This window comes from Aureococcus anophagefferens, assembly GCF_000186865.1.
Source record: "Aureococcus anophagefferens unplaced genomic scaffold AURANscaffold_74, whole genome shotgun sequence".
In the NCBI taxonomy this organism is placed as follows: domain Eukaryota; class Pelagophyceae; order Pelagomonadales; family Pelagomonadaceae; genus Aureococcus; species Aureococcus anophagefferens.
The window spans coordinates 27,915-46,795 of NW_008705625.1; the positions used below are offsets into that span (position 1 = coordinate 27,915).

Sequence of the window (18,881 nt, forward strand, 5' to 3'; positions counted from 1 at the left end):
CGCCGCCGTCGCTCGGCGCCGCCTGCGCGGCGCTGGACCGCGGCCGCGGCGCCGACGGCGTCGTCGCGGGGCGCGGCCTCGCCGTCTTCGTCGACGGCCCGGCCCACTTCGCGCGGAACGACGAGCGCGCGCGGCTCGGCCCGTCGGTGTTGCGGAACGCGCTCCTGGAGGCGCGGGGGCTCGCGGTCGTGTCCATCCGCGAAGCGGACTGGGAGGCGTCCGACGACCAGGTGGCGCTGCTCAAGGCGAGGATGGAGGAGGCGGCCGTGGAGTAATTTTGCGGATGTTTGAGGCGCGGCCCTGCTTGTCGTCGCGAGGCCTCGGGGCAGATCCTCGGGGCAAGCCCTGGTTGAGGCCGGCCTTGACGCGCAGTCGTGGCTTCTGCGATGCCAGCACTGCCGAAGCGCCCCTCACCAGCACTGAAGCACCGCTCACCAGCAATGCAGAAGCGCCGCGCGCCGGCAATCATGGCCGCCGTGGCATCGGTGGCCGCCGTCGTCGCGTACTGCGTCATGCCTCCGCGCGCATTCCCGGACCGGCTGGCGTTCATACCCGAAGAGATGACCATCATCGACAACAAGTTCTACGACCTGCCGAAGTGGGCGGCACAATGGCACACGCCCGATGCCGCCCTCAACACGCTGGGCCACATGAATTCGGCGCGCGTGCCGTACTTCGACGACGCCTGGCGCCGCGAGCTCGGCGGCACGAACGGCAGCTTCCTCGACGTCGGCTGCGGCGGCGGCCTGCTGACGAACGCGCTCGCGGCGCGGGGCTACAAGTTGACCGCCGTGGACCCGTCGACGAACTCGCTCGTCGCCGCGCGGCAGCAGGCGGCCGAGGAGCTCCCGACGGCGCGGCGGCCGGAGTTCCTCGAGGGCACGTGCTACGCGCTCCCCGCGGCCGACGGCGCGCTGGACGGCGTCGTCATGTCCGACGTGCTCGAGCACTTCCACGACCTGCGGGCGGCCGTCGGCGAGGTCTACCGCGTGCTCCGCCCTGGCGGCGTCTTCGTCTTCGACACGATCAACCGCTCGTACTTCTCGTGGTTCGTGCTCATCGTCCTCCTCGAGAAGATCGCGGGCGGGATCCCCGCGGGCACGCACGACTGGCGCCTCTTCATCACGCCCGACGAGGTCGAGCAACTGCTCAACAGCACGGGCTTCGAGGTCGGGCCCCGGACGGACCTCGTCGGCATGCGCCCGGAGGACCCGTCGGACACGTCCAAGGGCTTCGTCCAGGACCCGTCCGACGTCTCGGCGACGTACCTCTGGTGGGCGCGCAAGCCCCTGTAGGGCGCGTTCGGCGTCTCAATCCTCGTTTGTTGTAACAATGCTCGCACCCTGAGACCGCCGGACAGCTCGCGAGGGGGCCCTGCACAACGGTGCGTGCCGCGGTCCCCGGCCACGTCCCCGGCCCGTGCCCGGGCCGTGCCCGGGGCCCCGTGCCGGGCCCGTGCCGGGCCTCCCCGGCCCGTGCCCGGCCCGTGCCCGGGGCCCGTGCCGAGTGCCGGGCCCGTGCCGGGCCGCGTGGCCCGTGCCCGGCCCGTGCCCGGGGGCCCGTGCCGAGTGCCGTGCCGCGTGCCGGGCCCGTGCCGGGCCGCGTGCCCGGAGCGCATTTACCGTGCCGGAACCCCCGTGCCCGCCGTCCCCGGCCCCCGTCCCGGGGCCGGACCGTCGTGCAGGGGCCCGTCTCGCGGAGGGGTCCGAGATCGCCGATTGCCATCATGATTGCATGGCAGGAGCTCACTGGAGCTCGGTCCAAGACGGCGGGTCGCGATGCTCCCGCAGGACACGCTCGCGCTCGTGGCGTCCTGGGTGAAGCGTAATGACTTGCTCGCTCTGCGCGCGGCGTCCGAGGCGAGCCGCGATGCCGTGCGAGAGGCGGTGGTGGGTCATGCGGACATCGCGCTCGAGCGCAACAATCGAGCTAGATTCTTCATCCATCACACCGTCGACGGCGGCCCCCGACCTTTAGATCCGCGGAAGGTTGAGGCGCTTGGGCGCGTCTTCGGTGGAGGGTGCAAAGCGGTGAGGATCATCCCGGGGTCGGACGATTTGATGGCGGCGTATCGCTCGTTCATCGCGAACGCGCAGAGCGGGCTGGGCTATCAATCGTTCATCTCGAGCTCTCACCGTGGCCTGGCCGAGATGTACGTGGAAGATGTCATTCCTTTGCATCAATTGGCCGAGCTCTGTTCATTGGCACCGAGGCTGAGAGAGTTCAAAATGTATGTGGGCGGTCATGAGTTTACGGAGCCCGAGCTTGTCGACTTCGCGGCGCAGGTGGGTCGAGCCTGTCCGTTGATCGAGAGATTTTGGATTCCACACCCAGACCACTCCGCGGCTGAGCTGTTTAGCATGCTTTTCCCGAAATCTGAAGCTATTCAATTTGGTGCAGCTCGGACACACTGGTACACGCCTACGAGGTTCGACAAGATCGAAGAATCTATCGCGCGCTGCGAAACCCGAGACTGCAATTTCCAAGACACGGCCGTGGAGCCAGAGCTCATCGAGTGCCTCCTGCGAACGTCACTCAGCGACCGTCTGGAAGAGCTCAGCTTTGAGGACACCGACATTGAGGAGTCTACGATTCTTCAGGCAGCCCGTGGCTTTTGCAATTTGCGTTCTCTGGGACTACCGGGCGAGGATACCGGCCAACCCGCCGCTTCACTCGCGTTTCACAAGTCGCTTGCCAATCTACGACCGGAGCTGATTGAACTTAGTTTTGGAAGAGGCAGCCCCGCAGGCCTTGACGTCATGAGCATTGTCTTCGCGCGATATCGCCTGAAGCGCGTCTTCCTCGACGAAATGCCAAATGTGACGCCAGCACTTGTGGATATCATACTGGCTAGCCCGTGTTCTGAGACGCTTGAGGAGATCAGCCTCGTTTTTCTGTATTTACCTCGCGCTGCGGATGTTTTGCGCCTCGTTCGTGGTTGTCCGAATCTTGTCGGTTTAGAGTGGAAAACTCATTCAGTTTTTGATGGCATCGTCCACATAGCCAGCATCCGGCAGATCATTAAACACACCAGAGGCGGATGGCTCGATGTGAGTTGACTCTGACCGGCCACCACGGCGGCCTTGAGGAAGCTGGCCTAGACTTAAGACATGGTGCGCGCGACATACGTTGCCTGTCACTTAGATTCCTTCTGTGTGATTACCCCGCGCGCCGCCGCCTCCTACCAGCCCGGGCCGAAGTCCGTCGGGTCCGAGCCGTCCTTGGGCACGGTCATGTAGCGGCCCGTCGTCTCGAGCGTGAGCCCGTCCATGGCCTTGACGAGGCCCGCGCAGGACAGCTCCACGGGCACGCCGCCCATCTTCTTGAGCATGTCCATGCCGGGCCCGAACTCCGTGACGACGAAGCCCGGCGCGATCGCGAGGACGGCGATGTCCTTCTTCTTCAGATCCACAGACATGCCCTTGGCGACCATGTTCGCCGCGGCCTTGGACGACCGGTACGCGTAGAGGCCCCCGGACGTGTTGTCGGCGATGGAGCCCATGCCCGTGCTGACGACGACGACCTTGGAGCCCGCGGACAGGTTCGGCGCGAGCGCCTGATAGCACCGGAGCGGGCCCACGGCGTTGAGCTGGAAGGCCGCGGCCATGCGCTCGCCGCTGCAGACATCAAGCCCCTGGTCCGGGAAGACGTCGCCGCCCTTGAGCGCGGACGTGCCGTTGATGCCGCCCGCGTTGCACACGAGCACGTCGACGGAGACGCCCGCGAGCGCGGCCGCGAGCTTCGCCTTGCAGTCGTCGACCATGACGTCGATGCCCTCGACGATGGTGACGTCGCCGGTCACGGCGCTGATGAGGTCCACGCCCGTCGCCGACGACTCCTTCTTGCGGCACGTCGCGAAGACCTTGTCGCCGCGCGCGGCGAGCTGCTTGCAGAGCTCGAGGCCGATGCCCGTGGAGCAGCCCGTGATCACGTAGGTCGGCATGGTGCTATGTGTGGCGACGTCGGGATGCTCTGTGAGGCGACCGTGGATGTTGCGCGCGCCGCAGGAACGCTGAAGACGCCGAGGAATGCGACGGCTATGAGAGCTGCACAGAGAGTCGAGGCAACATGGCGTCAACATTGGTGCAACATACATCTTCCTAGCCTCTTCGCCCACCCATGCGTCGCTCCCGAGGCTTATGTAGCTGGCCTAGAGAGCCCGGAGACATGCCGCCGGCCGGCCGCGGCGCGGCGCTGTCGGGTCCCGGTCATCGCGTCGCGCGCGACGAGCCGGGACCGTCATCGAGCGCGCGCTAACCGCGGCGGCGCGGCGGCGTCTCTTTTTCGGAGGACCGCCTAGGCGTCGACGGCCTCCTGGATGGCGTCGATGACCTTCTGCGTCGACTCGCCGCTCTGGCACTTGTCGTGGCCCATCGTCGTCTTCGAGTGGACGAGCTTGCCGGCGACGGTGACTTCGAAGTTGCCCGTCGTGCCCGGGTCGCCGACCTGCGTCACCGTCACCTGGCCCGTGAATTCCTTCTCGATCGTCTCCGCGAGGGCGACCGAGAACCTGCGGCGGCGCGGCGACCATCGTCTTCTGTGCGCCGAAAACCTCGGCGGCGCGCGCGACGCAGCGCGCGCATGAATGTGGCGCCGCGCGCTACTTCTTGTAGCCTCAGCCACCACAGTATTGAATATTTACAGCTACCGACATGATGGCTAGCGCGCGTGAACAAGCGGCGACTGCGCAGACCGCTCAGGCTGGAGGCAAAGCACCTTCCTCAGGTTGACGGAAACACCCTTCGTGCCCTCGGAGGCGACAACCAGGGCCGCGCCTCAAACATCCGCAAAATTACTCCACGGCCGCCTCCTCCATCCTCGCCTTGAGCAGCGCCACCTGGTCGTCGGACGCCTCCCAGTCCGCTTCGCGGATGGACACGACCGCGAGCCCCCGCGCCTCCAGGAGCGCGTTCCGCAACACCGACGGGCCGAGCCGCGCGCGCTCGTCGTTCCGCGCGAAGTGCGCCGGGCCGTCGACGAAGACGGCGAGGCCGCGCCCCGCGACGACGCCGTCGGCGCCGCGGCCGCGGCCCAGCGCCGCGCAGGCGGCGCCGAGCGACGGCGGCGCGGGTTCCGCGGCGTCGAAGTCGCCGAGCAGCGAGGGCACGAGCCGCGACATCTTGCCGCGCGCGGCCTCCGCGGCGCCGTAGGCGCGGACGAGGGGGACGTCGGCCGGCGCGACGTCGGGGATGCCGTTCGCCGCGTCGACGAGCTCCGTCGGCGCCTCGAGGCCGAGGACCGCGCACGCCCAGAGCGCCCGGGCGACGCGGCCCGCGGGGAGCGCCGGCGCGGCGAGCTTCGCGAGGAGGAACTCGAGCGCGCGCGCCTTCGGCCGCAGGCCCAGCGTCGCGTAGGCGTGGAGCGCGTCGGCGGCCTCGCTGTGGACGAAGCAGCACTCCGGGACGCGGGCCTCGAGCTCTTCGGCCGCGCGCCGCGACGGCAGCAGCGCGAGCGCCGCGTAGCTCCGAAGTAGAGAAGACACGCAGAGGGCGTTGCATCGGTGCGCCTCGCGGACGATGGCGCTGTCGGCGCAGGCGACCGCCCCCCGGCCCGGCGGCGCGCCGCAGCGCGCCCAGCCCCGCATGAGGCTCGCGAGGCCCCCGCCCGTCAGACCCTCGAAGACGCGCGGCAGCGCGCGCTCCAGCGCGTGGAAGGCGTCGTCGACGTCGCCGTCCGTGGCCCGCGCACCGGGGAAGCAGTCGCCCAAAGCCTGGACCGTGTTCGTCAGGCCCTGGCTCGTCATGCGCGGCGCCTCCGCGGCCGCGGCCGCGAGGAGCGCGGCGCGCGCCCTCCGCGGCGCCGCGCCCGGCGCCGCGAAGCCGTGGAGCGCGTTCGCGACCTGCTGCGGCGTCATGCGTTTCGCCTCGCGCCGCGCCGCGGCGTCGAGCGCGTCGAAGGCGTCGGCGCCGACGCCCCGCAGGTCCGCGAACGCGTATAAGGTGTTCGCGACGGCCTGCGGTCCCATCTTCGGCGCCTCGCGTTTCACGGCGTCGGAGAGGACGCGCAGGGCCCGGGTCGGCACGCCGCCCTCCAAAGCCTTGAAGGCCCAGGCGACGTTCGCGACGGCCTGGCCGTTGAGGAACGCGTCCGTGCGGACGACGCCGTCGGAGAGCGCGCGGACGGGCACGTCCGCCAGGAGCACGCAGGAGCTCTTCACGAGGCAGGCGTAGCCGTGGAGCGTCGACGCGACGTGGCGCGCCTCGAACCGGGGCGCGCAGGCCTCGACGCTCGCCTTGATGTCGCGCCACCGCGCGTCGGACCGCCGCGGGCCCCGGCCCGCGCGGCCGCGCTTCGCGAGCTGGGACACGACGGTGGCGACGTTCACGGGCGTGAGCGCCTCGCCGGCGACGATGTCCAAAATCTCCTGCGTCGTGCCGGCGACGATGCGCTTGTTCCGCGCGACGGCAACAGACGACGCGCAGCCCTGGCCGGACGGCGGCGGCGGCCGCGGCGGCGGGCTCCGCGACCGGCTGCTGCTGCCGCTGCTGTCGCGGCTCCGGCTCCGGCTCGCGCTCCGGCGGCGCGGGGGCGGGGAGCGGCGCCGCGGCGGGCTGCGGCGCCGCGGGCTCCGGCCGCGCGGCGGGCTGCGGCGCGGCGGCGGGCCGCGCGGCGGGCTGCGGCGCTGGAAGTCGCCGCGCTGGTAGTCGCGGCGCGGCGGGCTGCGGTGGAAGTCGCGGCGCGGCGGGCTGCGGCTCCGCCGATGATAGTCCCGCGGCGGCGGGTGGTAGCGCGGCGCCGGGTAAAATCGATGCTCCATCTCGTTGATGGCGGGGCAGCTTCGGCCTGGCCGGCAGCATCGTGTTTGAGCAAGCCGTCCGGCGCCGAGAAACGAGTATGGGGCTGCCCATGCCACTGCGACTCGTCGTCGCCGCCGCGGCGCTCCAGCTCGCGACGGCCACGACGCTGAGCGTGTCGCCGACGCAGCTCTACGCCGAGGAGTGGGACGCCACGGCGTCCATCACCTACGAGGTCTCCGTCGCCGCCCAGCCGAGCAGCGACGTCGTCGTCACGATCACGTCGTCGAACGCGTCCCTGGCGACGGCGGACGCGGAGACGCTGACCTTCACGAGCGCCGACTACGCGGCGAAGACCGTCACGGTCACCGTCGCCGACGACAATAAAGCCGGCGCGTCCGAGCACGCCGTGGAATTCTCGCACGACTGTACAGGCTGCGACGCGGCGACGGTGACCCTGACCATCTTCGACGACGACTACTGCGCGCGGGACTGCGACGCCGGCGCCTACTCGTCGACGTGCAACGGCACGCGCCGCTGCCTCGACTGCCCGCGGGGCGCGACGTGCGCCGGCGGCTGCGACGCGCCCGAGCTCTGCGCGCCGGGCACCTACAAGGCCGTCATGGGCGCGACGAACGGCGACGGCTGCGACGCCTGCCCGGCGGGCCACTACGCAGCAGAATACGGCGCGGTGGGGCGACCGGCGTCCCGTGTTTCTACGCCTTCGAAACGCGTCCGGAGAAGACCGCGGTCACTCTCTTTCATCGTAGGCGTCGTGCGAGCCCTGCCCCGCGGGCTACGCCTGCGGCTCCGGCGCGTCCGTCGTCGCCTGCGCCGCGGGCACCTACAGCCTCGAGCTCGCCATGGACTGCGGCGACTGCCCGGCGGGCAAAGTCGCGGAGTTCGAGGCGATGGGCGCCTGTTCGGGCTGCCCCAAGGGCCACGCGTGCCCGTCGGGCGGCTACGCCGTGCCCTGCGCGTCGGGCACCTACTCCCTCGGCAACCTCACGAACTGCACGGCGTGCCCCGCCGGGTACAGCTGCCCGAGCTCCGGCGCGGCGCCCGCGCTCTGCGGCGACGGCGCGTTCTCGCTGTCGAACTGGCAGTACTGCGTCTCCTGCCCGCTGGGCCACAGCTGCACGAACGTCGCCGTCGCGCCCGCGCCCTGCGAGCCGGGGACGGCGGCGCCGGGCAACGCGACGCACTGCGCGGCGTGCCCCACGGGGCGCTACACCGGGAACGTCACGGGCGCGCCGCGCTGCGACGAGTGCCCCGGCGGCTTCTCCTGCGACGACCCGGCGGAGGACCCCGCGCTCTGCGCCAACGGCACGAGCGCCTCGGCCGGCTCGATACGCTGTGACGCGCCCGGCGTCTTTATTTCCAGGAGCTCCTCGGAGAGGCCCGCGGACCGCTCGAGGTCGAGGGGCGCCGCGGCGCGCGCGCGCGACTCGACGGGACCTTCCGCGCGCAGGTTCGGACTGCGCGCCCGGCGAGTACAGCGCCGCGGGCGCGACGGAGTGCGCGCCGTGCCCCGCGGGCCACGCCTGCGCGGAGCCCGGCGCCGCGCCCGCGCCGTGCGCGAACGGCACCTTCGCCGAGGGCAACGCGACCGCGTGCGCGCCGTGCGCCCAGGGCCTGACGACGAGCAAGGACGGCTCCTTCTGCGACGACTGCCCCGCCGGCTTCTCCTGCGGTGACCCTTGCGGCGTCTCTTGAAACCGGTCCGTGTGTTCCTACTCGTCCGCGCGCGTTCGACGACCTTTGCGGCGTCGTGTCGGAGAGCTTTCGACGCGCCGGTCTGCCTGTCGGGAGACGCCGCCGCGGCTTTAGGCGACGCGAGCGTCGGCCCCCAGCGCTGCGCCGAGGGCTTCTTCAGCGCCAAGGGCGTGAGCCTCGCCTGCGAGCTCTGCCCGCCGGGCCACAGCTGCGAGGACCCGGCGGCGCTCGAGTCGTGCGCGCCGGGCACGTACGCGCCCTACGGCGGGACGAACTGCTCCGCGTGCCCCGCGGGCTTCAAATGCCTCGACCCGGCGGACCCGCCCGTCGCCTGCGACGCGGGCACCTACGCCTTCCGCGGCCGGGCGACGTGCACGTCCTGCGCGCGGGGCTACGTCTGCCGCGACGGCCTGCCGCCCGTGCTCTGCGAACCGGGCTGGCGGCCGACGGCGAACCAGACGTCCTGCGCGCCCTGCCCGCCCGGTGAGCGTTTTACAGCTGCGGCGGAACCCTCACATCCCTCTTTTGTAGGCTTCGAGTGCCCCCTCGGCGAGCCGTCGATGATCCCGACGCGGTGCCCCGTCGGCACGTACGCGCCCGGCAACAACACGCGGTGCCTCCGGTGCCCCGCGGGCTACCACTGCGGCGACCCGGCGGCGTCGCCGGCGCCCTGCGGCTACGCGACCTACTCGCCGGGCGGCTGGCAGAATTGCAGCTACTGCGCCGAGGGCCGCCTGCCGTCGTTCGACCGCTCCGAGTGCGTCGACTGCGCGCCGGGGTTTCAATGCCCCTTCTATGACCAGGAGGTCCAGCTCCCGTGCACGCTGGGCACCTACAGCGAGGGCGGCCAGGCCTACTGCACGAGCTGCCCGGCGGGCTACGCGTGCGCCGACCGCGCGGCGCCGCCGACGGACGCGGAGCTGTGCGCGGAGGGCTATTTCTCCGAGGGCGGCCGCGACGCGTGCGTCGCCTGCCCCAACGGCGTCGCCTGCGCGGGAACGGACACGGCGGCGACAAATCCCTGCGACGCGGGCACCTACTCGCCCCTCGGCGAGATGGACTGCTTGAAGTGTCCTCGAGGTTCCTATTGTCCGTCGCCGACGTCCGGCGAGTACCCGTGCGATTTGGGCACGTACTCGCTGACGAATGCCACGAACTGCACGGTCTGCCCGCCGGGCTTCGCCTGCCCCGACGCGGCGACGGTCGTCGTCTGCACGGAGGGGTTCTACAGCCCCGGCGGCCTGACGCAGTGCCTCGACTGCAACCCCGGCTACCGCTGCCCAAACGCGTCGTCGACGCCTTCGCCGCCGGGCTCCGAGTGCGCGGCGGGCACGTGGTGCAACCCGCCGTCCGTCGTCGAGTACTGCCCGCCGGGGACGCTGGGCAACACGACGGCGGGCCGGTCCGCGGACCACGCCTGCGCGCCGTGCCCGCCGGGCTACTACTGCGACGGAATGATCGTCGACGTCGTCGACCCGATCGCCGTCGAGGCCTACGGGGGCACGGTCTTCGCGACGGCCAAGCTCTGCGACCGGGGCGGCTACTGCCCCGAGAGCTCGGCCGAGCCCACCCTCTGCGACGCCGGTGCGCGGCCCCGCTCCCACGAACCGCTCGCACGAACCTTTTTCTTCGCAGGTACGTACCAGCCGGACTTCGGCGCGGCGTCGGCCGCGGACTGCCTGCCCTGCCCGCCGGGCTACTACTGCCCGACGAACTCGTCGACGTACGTCGACACGCCCTGCCCCACGGGCCACTTCTGCCCCGTCGGGTCCGCGACTTGGTGGGGCACGCCCTGCGCGGCGGGGTCCTTTGGCAACCGAACGGGGTGGAAGTCAAATCTTCAACTCGACTTCAATGTGCGCGTATTCGAAAGGTTCGACACAAGCACTTCCGCTGTGCTTCGAGAACTCGACGAGAGCAATCGATTCGTCCAAAAATCAGCCGAATCGACTTCGAATTGACCGAGCTAGAGAATTTTCAAAGTTTGGTCGGGACGTCCCGAACCAGTGGTCGATTCGCACACAGGCAACCGCACGGGGCTCCACCGCCAGTCGCAGTGCTACAACTGCACGGCGGGCGCCTACTGCGAGCAGGGCGTCGCGGAGCCCGTCGCGTGCCCCGCCGGCGAGCTCAGCCCGCGTCTCTCGGGTCCTGCAAACTTGCTCCAAACCCCTGCCACAGGCACGTACAACCCGCTCGAACGCGCGACGGACGTCAACAACTGCCGCGAGTGCCTCGCGGGCTGGGCCTGCGAAAACATGGGCATGTACCGCATGCTCGACGCCATGCGCTGCGCCGCGGGCTACGTCTGCCCGCCGGGCACGGCGAGCGTGACCCAGTGGCCCTGCGACGCGGGCACGTTCTCCGACTCGCGGAACCTGACGCACGAGCGCGAGTGCGACGAGTGCTTGGCGGGCTACGTCTGCGACAGCGCGACGACGTCGAACACGATCGCGGACTGCAGCGCGGGCTACTACTGCCCGCCGGGGACGTCGAGCACGACCATGGCCAACGAGTACGCGTGCGTCGCGGGCACGTACTCCGCGGCGACGAATTTGGGCGCGGCCGACGAGTGCGACGCCTGCAACGCGTCGTACTACTGCAGCGGCGGCGGGTCGACGGTGACGGCCACGTGCACGGCGGGCCACTACTGCCCCGAGGGCACGGGCACGCCCGTCGAGTGCCCCGCGGGCACCTACTCTCCGAACGCGGGCAACGACGACGAGGGCGACTGCGCCGACTGCCCCCGGGGGTCCGCGCGCCGGCGTCCGACTGCCTTTGAGGAGGATGAGCTTTCCCCCTTTCCAGGTCCTACTGCGAGGCGGGGTCGACGGCGCCCGAGGCCTGCCCCGCGGGCTCGTTCGCGGCGTTCGCGAACACAAAGGCCGAGGGCCCCGAGAGCTACCCCGAGGAGGGCGAGGCCTGCGCGCTGTGCCCCGCCGGGAGCGCGTGCGCCGCGGGCGCCCAGGAGCCCGAGCCCTGCGGCGTCGGGAACCACAGCGCCGCCGGCGCGTCGTCGTGCTCGCCGTGTTACGCGGGCCACTTTTGCGGATCGAACGAGACGGCGACCGCGGACATGCTCACGCTCGGCGGCGACTGGGCCGCCGCCGACGACGCCGCGGGCATGTGCTTCAACGGTACGTGTCCTCCGGCAGCACTATATGTGGTCCATCCTCTCTCCCGTAGGCACGTACTGCCCCGAGGGCATGGCGCGCGCGCCGGACCTCTACCGCGACGCGTGCCCGGCGGGCTACTACTGCCCGACGGCGACGGCGAAGCCCCAGCCCTGCCCCGCGGGGACCTTCAATCGCAACACGGGCATGGACGCCCGCGAGGACTGCGTCATCACGCCCCAGGGCTACTACTCGATCTCCGCGACGTCGAACTTTACCGACTACAAATGCGCGCCGGGCCACTGGTGCCCGACGGGCTCGACGGGGCCGTACCAGGTGCCCTGCCCGGAGCGCTTCTACAACCCGGACTACGGCGGCGGCGCCATCACGGCCTGCGGCCTCTGCAAGTCGGGCGGGCGCGGTCCGCCGTCGGCCGGCCGCGCGTTCTTCTTTCTGAAAAGTCCCCCCAGGTACTGCATGCACGGCTCCGCGGAGCACACGACGTGTCCCCAGGGCTACTACTGCTCGACGGGCGTCTACAAGCCCGAGCCCTGCCGCCCCGGCACCTACGGCGCGCCGCCGGCGTCCCGGGGGGGGTGTTTTCGGGGACCGAGACGCGCCGGCAGGCAACCGCACGGGCCTCCGGCGCAACGAGGACTGCACGCCCTGCACGCCGGGCATGTACTGCGACGGCTACGGCCTCACGAAGCCCCGGGGCCTCTGCGACCCGGGATACTACTGCCTCGAGAAGAGCTTCACGAGCGCGCCGCACGCGCCTGTGTGGAATTCAAATCTTCAACCCGACTTCAATGTGAGCATACGCGACAATTTCGACGCAAGCTCTTCGGCTGTGCTTCGAGAACTCGACGAGAGCAATCGATTCGTCCAAAAGTCAGCCGAATCGACATCGATTTGATCGAGCTAGAGAGTTCTGAAGTTTGGTCAGGACCAGCCAAACCAGTGGTTGAATTCCACACAGGCACGCGCCGGGGAGCACGCTCGACATGCTCGACGAGCCGTCGGTCATCGGCGGCCTCTGCCCCGCCGGGGGCTACTGCCCGGCGGGCAGCTTCGAGCCGACGAACTGCCCCAGCGGCACCTACAACAACTACACGGGCGCCACGTCGAAGGACGACTGCGCGGACTGCCCGCCCGGTTACTACTGCGCGGGCTCGAACAACCCCTACCCGACGGGCAAGTGCGCCGCGGGCTACTATTGCAATAGTAGCTCGACGACGCCCTACCAATACGAGGTCCCGCCGGGCTACTTCTCCATCGAGGGCGCGTCGCAGCCCGCACCGTGCACGCCGGGCACGTACCAGACGTACCCGGGCGAGGCTTCCTGCCTCGAGTGCCCCGCGGGACAATATTGCGACGCCTTCGGCGCGACGGGCTACACCCTGTGCCCCCTCGGGAGCTATTGCATCGCCGGCACGTCCTACCCGGAGAAGTGCCCCGCGGGTACCTACGGCAAGCGGAAGGGCCTGAACTCGACGCTCTACTGCACCAAGTGCGAGAGCGGCTTCTATTGCGACGACGTCGGTGCGACGGAGGCGACGCAAAAGGCCTGCGCGGCGGGCTTCTGGCGCGCGGCTGCGTCCTCGATTTTTGCGTCCTTCTCGAGCCGGCGCGTCGTCCCAGGTGCGGCGAGGGCTCGTACCGGAAGCGGCCCATCAACCAGTACAACGCCGAGGGCGAGCTGAACGGCGACTTGTGCCCCAAGGGCCACTACTGCCCCCAGGGCGGCCAGAACAACCCCATCGCCTGCCCCGTGGGGACCTTCTACCCGGGCCTTGGGAACGATGCAAATTCGACAGACTACGACTGCGAGCCATGCTCTCCAGGTGCGCGTCTCCGCGCCTCCGCGCCGCGACGAACCACCCGCAGGCTTCGCGTGCAACACGACGGGCATCGTGACGCCCAAGCTGCCGTGCGACCCGGGCTTCTTCTGCCGCTACGCGGCGGAGACACACCGGCCGGATTTCGGCGGCTCGCACGGCGCGTGTTCCGAAACGAACACGAAGAAGTGCGACTACGGGCCCTGCCCGACGGGCTACCAGTGCCCCGGGGGCACGGGCGAGCCCGAGCCCTGCCTGCCGGGCTTCTACAGCAACCGCACGGGCATGACCGCGTGCGCGCCCTGCGAGCCGGGCGAGCGCCCGGCGTCGGCGGCGAGCGTTCGTCTCGCGCGACGCCCTCGCCTCCGTGTTCACGAGCCCCGCAGGTCGCTGGTGCGACGGCAAGCGCACGGACGAGCTCCTGCCGTGCCCGCGCGGCAGCTACTGCCCCAACGCGACGGGCATCTCGCAGCCGTCGTGCCTCAAGGGCACGTACGGCCACCGCGAGAATCTCACGCAGGCGACGGACTGCGCGAGCTGCGCCGGGTCCTTCTGCTCCAAGAAGGGGCTCACGCAGCCCGACGGCGAGTGCTTCGAGGGCTTCTACTGTCCACCGTCGACGGCGTCCCCGGTATGTTTGTTTACGAGAGAACCCCGTCGTTCGCGTAGGTCCCGCGGGGAGCTTCACGGGCAGGGGCGAGACGGGCGACGGCGAGCACCCCTGCCCCGCGGGCCACTACTGCCCCGCGGGCCTGAGCGCGCCCCTCGCCTGCGCCAACGGCACCTTCAGCCCGTCGGTCGGCGCCGTCAACGCGTCGACGTGCCGCAACTGCACGAAGGGCCACTGGTGCGGCGCCGAGGGCCTCGGCGCGCCGAGCGGCGCGTGCGCCGCGGGCTACTACTGCGGCCGCGGCGTCGCGACGGCGACGCCCGCGGCGAAGGTCTGCCCCGCGGGCTCCTTCTGCGCCAACGGCAGCGTCGTGCCGACGGCGTGCGAGCCCGGGTCCTACGCGCCGACGAAGGGCCTCGGCGCGTGCCTCGGCTGCCCCGCGGGGTCCTACTGCCTCCGCGGCGCGTCGGCGACGGCGCCCTGCCCCCGGGGCTACTTTTGCCCCAACGCCACGGCGTCGGCGACGGCGCACCCGTGCCCGCCGGGCACGTTCGCGGACGCGACGGGCGCGCGGAGCGTCGACGGCTGTCGGAACGCGACGCGGGGCACCTTCGCGCTCGGCTTCGGCAACCCGCGGAGCGACGGCGAGTGCGACGAGGGCTACTGGTGCTTCAACGCGTCGACGACGGCGACGCCCTACCTCGCCGTCCACGGCGGGAGCTGCGGCCCCGGCTTCGCGTGCTCCCGCGGGTCGTCGTCGAAGGTCGACTGCCCCGGGGGCCGCTACTGCCGCGACGGCACGGGCGAGACGGGCGACTGCGCCGGCGGCCACTACTGCGCGCGCAACTCGCACACGCCGACGCCCGACGCCGTCTACCACCTCGGCGCGCTCGTCGCCGACGTCTGCCCCCGAGGGGCCTACTGTCCGCGCGCGTCGGCGGCGCCCCTGCCGTGCCCCAAGGGCACGTTCTCCTATTCCACGGGCAACGCGAATCTGACGGACTGCGCGCCGTGCACCGGCGGCTTTACGTGCCCCGAGAACGGCACCGTCGTCCCGTCGCCGTGCGCGGCGGGGACGTACTGCCCGGCGGGCACGACGAACGCGCCCGTCGTCTGCCCCGCGGGCCACTTCTGCGGCGACGCCGTCGCCGAGCCCGAGCCCTGCGCGGCGGGCACGTACCAGAGCGCGACCGGCGCGTCGAATTGCACCGAGTGCCCGCCGCGCCACTTCTGCGAGGTCGCGACCGCGACGCCCGCGGCGTGCCCCGCGGGCTCCTTCTGCCCGAACGGGACGGCCTTCGCCACGGAGCACCTCTGCCCGCGGGGCTCCTACGGCGCGTCGGCGGGCCTCGAGGCCGAGGCCGAGTGCGCGGCCTGCGACGGCGGCTCCTACTGCGAGACCGCGGGCCTCGCCGCGCCCACGGGCGAGTGCGACGCGGGCTTCTTCTGCGCGAGCGGCTCCAAGACGGCGACCCCGCGGACGAAGAACGACTACCTCCAGTACGAGAAGGCCTAGGGTGCGGGTTTATTAAGGGGGGTTGTCCGCACGTACTGCTGCAACATCGAGGCTACATCGGGTGCAAGCAACCAGTTCTGTGTCTTCGAGCATCTCCGCAATGGCTTGGAGATTGCTTTTGCTCCTGGCTGCCGCGACAAATGCGCAGTCGGCGAGCGTCGCGACGGATGCGCTGCCCCCGCCAGCTGCCCCAAACGCGCTGCTGCCGCCCTGCGCGCCGCTGCTCGCCGCCGCGCGGCGGATCCCCGTGCCGGCGGACGCCTTCTTCATGCCGGCGAACCTGTCCTACCTGAACGTGGGCTCGCTGGGCCCGACGCCGCGCGCGGCCGTCGACTGCGCCGTCGAACGGTGGAAGGAGCTCGAGGCGGACAAGGTGTCGCGCTACCCCTGGTCCGGCGGGCTGCCCGAGGCGACGCGCGCGCTCGCGGCGAGGTCGCTCGGGGCGAACGTGTCGCTCGACGAGGTCGCGCTCGTGCCGTCGACGACCGTGGGCCTCACGCTCGTCGCCGACGGCCTCGCGAGCGCGGGCTACTTCGCGCGGGACCGCTGGGGCGGCGCGGCGCCGCGCGTGCTCACGACGGACCAGGAGCACGGCGGCGGCGTCGCCGCGTGGCGCCATTACGTAACGACGGGCCTCCTCGGCGGCCTCGACGCCGTCGCGCTCGGCGCGCCGCCCGCGTCCGCGGCGGCCGTCGTCGCGGCCTTCGCCGCGGCCCTCGACGCCGGCCCGGCGTACGCCGTCGTCGCCGTGAGCCACGTGCTCACGACGACGGGCGCCGCGCTGCCGGTGCGGGAGCTCGCGGCCCTCGCCCACGAACGCGGCGCGCTCTTCGTCGTCGACGGCGCCCAGGCCGTCGGCAACCTCGACGTCGACGTCGAAAAGACGGGGGCCGACGCCTACGCGGTCTCGGCGCACAAGTGGCTCCTCGCGCCCACGGGCAGCGGCCTGCTCTACGTGCGCCGCGCCGCGCGGCCGATGATCGCGCCGACGTACCTCGACGAGGGCTTCTCCGCCTACACGCAGTGCACGGGCACGACGCCGCTCCAGACCATCGCGGGGCTCGGCTACGCGCTCGCGTTCGTCGACGCCCTCGGCGGCCAGGCGGCGCTGCGCGCGCACAACGCGGCGCTCTACGGTGTCACCTACGCGGCGCTCGCGAAGCTCCCGCGCGTCGCGATCCTGTCCGCGCCGCCGGGCTCGGGCCTCGACTCGGCCTTGCTGTCCTTCGCGCTCCCGGCCTGCGCGCCCCACGGCGCCGTCGCCGACGGCCTCGCCGCGCGGGGGATCGTCGTCAAGCTCCTGCCGGACGGCGAGGGCGGCACGCCCCTCGTGGCCAACGCGCTCCGCGTGTCGCACCACGTCTTCAACGCGGCGGCGGACATGGAGCGGTTCGCCGCGTCGCTCGCGGCCGAGGTCGACGCGCGTTGCGCGGGTCTTATCTAGCTTACTTCGCGCCGCGTCGTCTAGAGGCCCAGCAAACGGTTCTTGATCTCGTCGAACTCGCCGCTGGTCTTGCCGTTCGCGAGGACGACGACGCCGAGGTCGCACTTGTCGCCGACCGCGCACGGGATCGTCGCGCCCCCGCCGCAGACGCAGCAGCGCTCGTGGGCCTCGAAGTCGTCGTCGTCGTACTCGCCGCACCAGGCACGCTCGTACCCTTCACACCCGTAGCCGCCGGCGTCCGTCGCGCCGTCGTCGGCGTCCTCGCACCCCGCGCCCCTCCGGAACTGCATGACATTGTCGGTCTTGGTGCCCGCTTCGTCGCCGCCGTGCCCCCACCACCCGCGCTCGCCCTCCCACGTCCGGGCCGCCCAGATCAGCCCTCGTCCGCTGAGCATCTTTCCCGCCATGGCCGGGCTCAGGAGGCCGCCGCCGTCCTGGGACACCGCCGCGAGGAACGTCGCGAGGTCCCGGGCGGACGCGCGGAGCTGGCCGTCGGGGTAGTCGGGGAAGCCAAAGTGGCTGAGACCGACGAAGCGCCCCTCGTCCTCGTCGAGCCGGTGCGGCGCGGCGACGGCGCCTACGTCGTCGAAATCGTGGAGGAACCAGTGCGTGTTCGCCATGCCGAGGGACCCGAAGATCTCGCGCTCGCAGAAGGCGTCGAAGGCCTCGCCCGTCCAGGCCTCGACGAGCAGGCCGAGGAGCGCGGATCCGATGTTCGAGTACTGCTCCTTCTCGCCCGGCGCGGCGTCGTAGAAGTTCTCCTCGGCGTCGTAGCGCGAGCCGCCCGCGACGAGGTAGCTCCCGAGGAAGTCGCCGAGCGCGACGGGGCTGTCGGACCCCACGGAGCTGCCCCCGCCGCAGGTGCAGCACACGGCGGCGGCCGCGAAGTCGGCGTCGTCGTAGGCGCCGCAGATGTCGTCCGCCAAATACGGCGGGTACCCGTCCGAGCAGCCGAAGCCGCCCGCGTCCTCCGCGCCGTCGTCGGCGTCCGCGCACCCGAGCGTGCCGTCGTCGTAATGGACGAGGGCGGCCCTCATGACTTTCCAGTTGTCGCGGATGCCCGACGTGTGCGTGAGGAGGTGGCGGACCAGGATCTCGCCCCCCTGCGGGTGCGCGAGGTCGAAGCCGAGGTCGAGGTCCGCGCGCGCGTCGAGGTCGCGGCCCTGGGCCTCGGCGACGCGCAGGAGCGCGACGGCCGTCACGGTCTTGGAGACGCTCGCGAGGAGCGTCGGCGTGTCGGCCGTCATCGGCACGCGCCGCTCGACGTCCGCGTAGCCGACGCCCGTGGCGAACGTGACCGCGCCGCCCTCGACGACGGCGACCTGGAGGCCGGGCAGCTGGAGCTCCTCGAGCTGCTCGACGAGGAACGCGCGGAGCTCGTCGGCCGTCGGCGCGGCCGTCGGGTCGGGCGTCGGCTCGGGCGTGGGCTTGGGCGTCGGGTCGGGCGTGGGCGTGGGCGTGGGCTTGGGCTTCGGCGCGGCCGTCGTCGTCGTGGGCCGGGGCGTGGGCTTGGGCGTCGGGTCGGCCGTCGGCTTGGGCGTCGCCTCGTCGCCGCCGCCTTCGTTCCCGCCGCCCGTTTCCTTGCAGCCGCGCTTCTTCGACCACTTGCAACGGGGTCGCCGGCACTGCTTCTTCTTCCGGCCGGCGCAAGTCGCGACGCCGCTGTCCTGGCACCCGTTCTTTTTAGACCATTTGCACCCGACCTTCTTACATTTCTTCTTCTTCGTGTGCGATTCGCAGGCTGCGGCGACGACTCTGCCTCCGAACGCCACGGCGGAGACGGAGGCGATGATGAGCAGGACGGCGCGGCGATTCATTTTTACAATACGTCGGCGGGCCCTTGCTTGCTTTTGGTCTGTCACGTCGTCTCGAACGCCGAAATCGTTGCTGTCAATTGCGGTGTGGCTTCG

General features: G+C 71.2%; 5 protein-coding genes across 5 annotated transcripts; 3 read left to right on the forward strand and 2 right to left on the reverse strand.

Annotated features, from left to right (window-relative positions):
- Positions 1–440: 440 nt before the first annotated feature.
- AURANDRAFT_68216 (hypothetical protein) lies at positions 441–1,295 on the forward strand (the record flags this gene model as incomplete). Its single annotated transcript, XM_009043850.1, has 1 exon — positions 441–1,295. The coding sequence occupies one exon, from the start codon at positions 441–443 to the stop codon at positions 1,293–1,295; it is 855 nt and encodes a 284-aa protein (XP_009042098.1).
- A 1,832-nt stretch (positions 1,296–3,127) lies between these two features.
- AURANDRAFT_39421 (hypothetical protein) lies at positions 3,128–4,042 on the reverse strand (the record flags this gene model as incomplete). Its single annotated transcript, XM_009043858.1, has 1 exon — positions 3,128–4,042. The coding sequence occupies one exon, from the start codon at positions 3,941–3,943 to the stop codon at positions 3,182–3,184; it is 762 nt and encodes a 253-aa protein (XP_009042106.1).
- Positions 4,043–4,296: 254 nt separating this feature from the next.
- On the reverse strand, positions 4,297–4,654 carry SelW4 (selenoprotein; the record flags this gene model as incomplete). The annotated part of the gene is made up of 2 exons (XM_009043857.1): positions 4,297–4,510; positions 4,605–4,654. The coding sequence occupies 2 exons, from the start codon at positions 4,652–4,654 to the stop codon at positions 4,297–4,299; spliced, it is 264 nt and encodes an 87-aa protein (XP_009042105.1).
- A 2,180-nt stretch (positions 4,655–6,834) lies between these two features.
- AURANDRAFT_68218 (hypothetical protein) lies at positions 6,835–15,527 on the forward strand (the record flags this gene model as incomplete). Its single annotated transcript, XM_009043851.1, has 16 exons — positions 6,835–7,425; positions 7,505–8,090; positions 8,206–8,427; positions 8,565–8,933; positions 8,982–10,034; positions 10,086–10,306; positions 10,476–10,500; positions 10,632–11,202; positions 11,259–11,587; positions 11,637–11,984; positions 12,190–12,343; positions 12,543–13,160; positions 13,205–13,407; positions 13,451–13,744; positions 13,788–14,036; positions 14,071–15,527. 16 exons carry the CDS (start codon positions 6,835–6,837, stop codon positions 15,525–15,527), a joined length of 7,290 nt encoding a protein of 2,429 aa, XP_009042099.1.
- Positions 15,528–15,795: 268 nt separating this feature from the next.
- AURANDRAFT_68219 (hypothetical protein) lies at positions 15,796–16,971 on the forward strand (the record flags this gene model as incomplete). The annotated part of the gene is made up of 1 exon (XM_009043852.1): positions 15,796–16,971. One exon carries the CDS (start codon positions 15,796–15,798, stop codon positions 16,969–16,971), a length of 1,176 nt encoding a protein of 391 aa, XP_009042100.1.
- Positions 16,972–18,881: the final 1,910 nt, after the last annotated feature.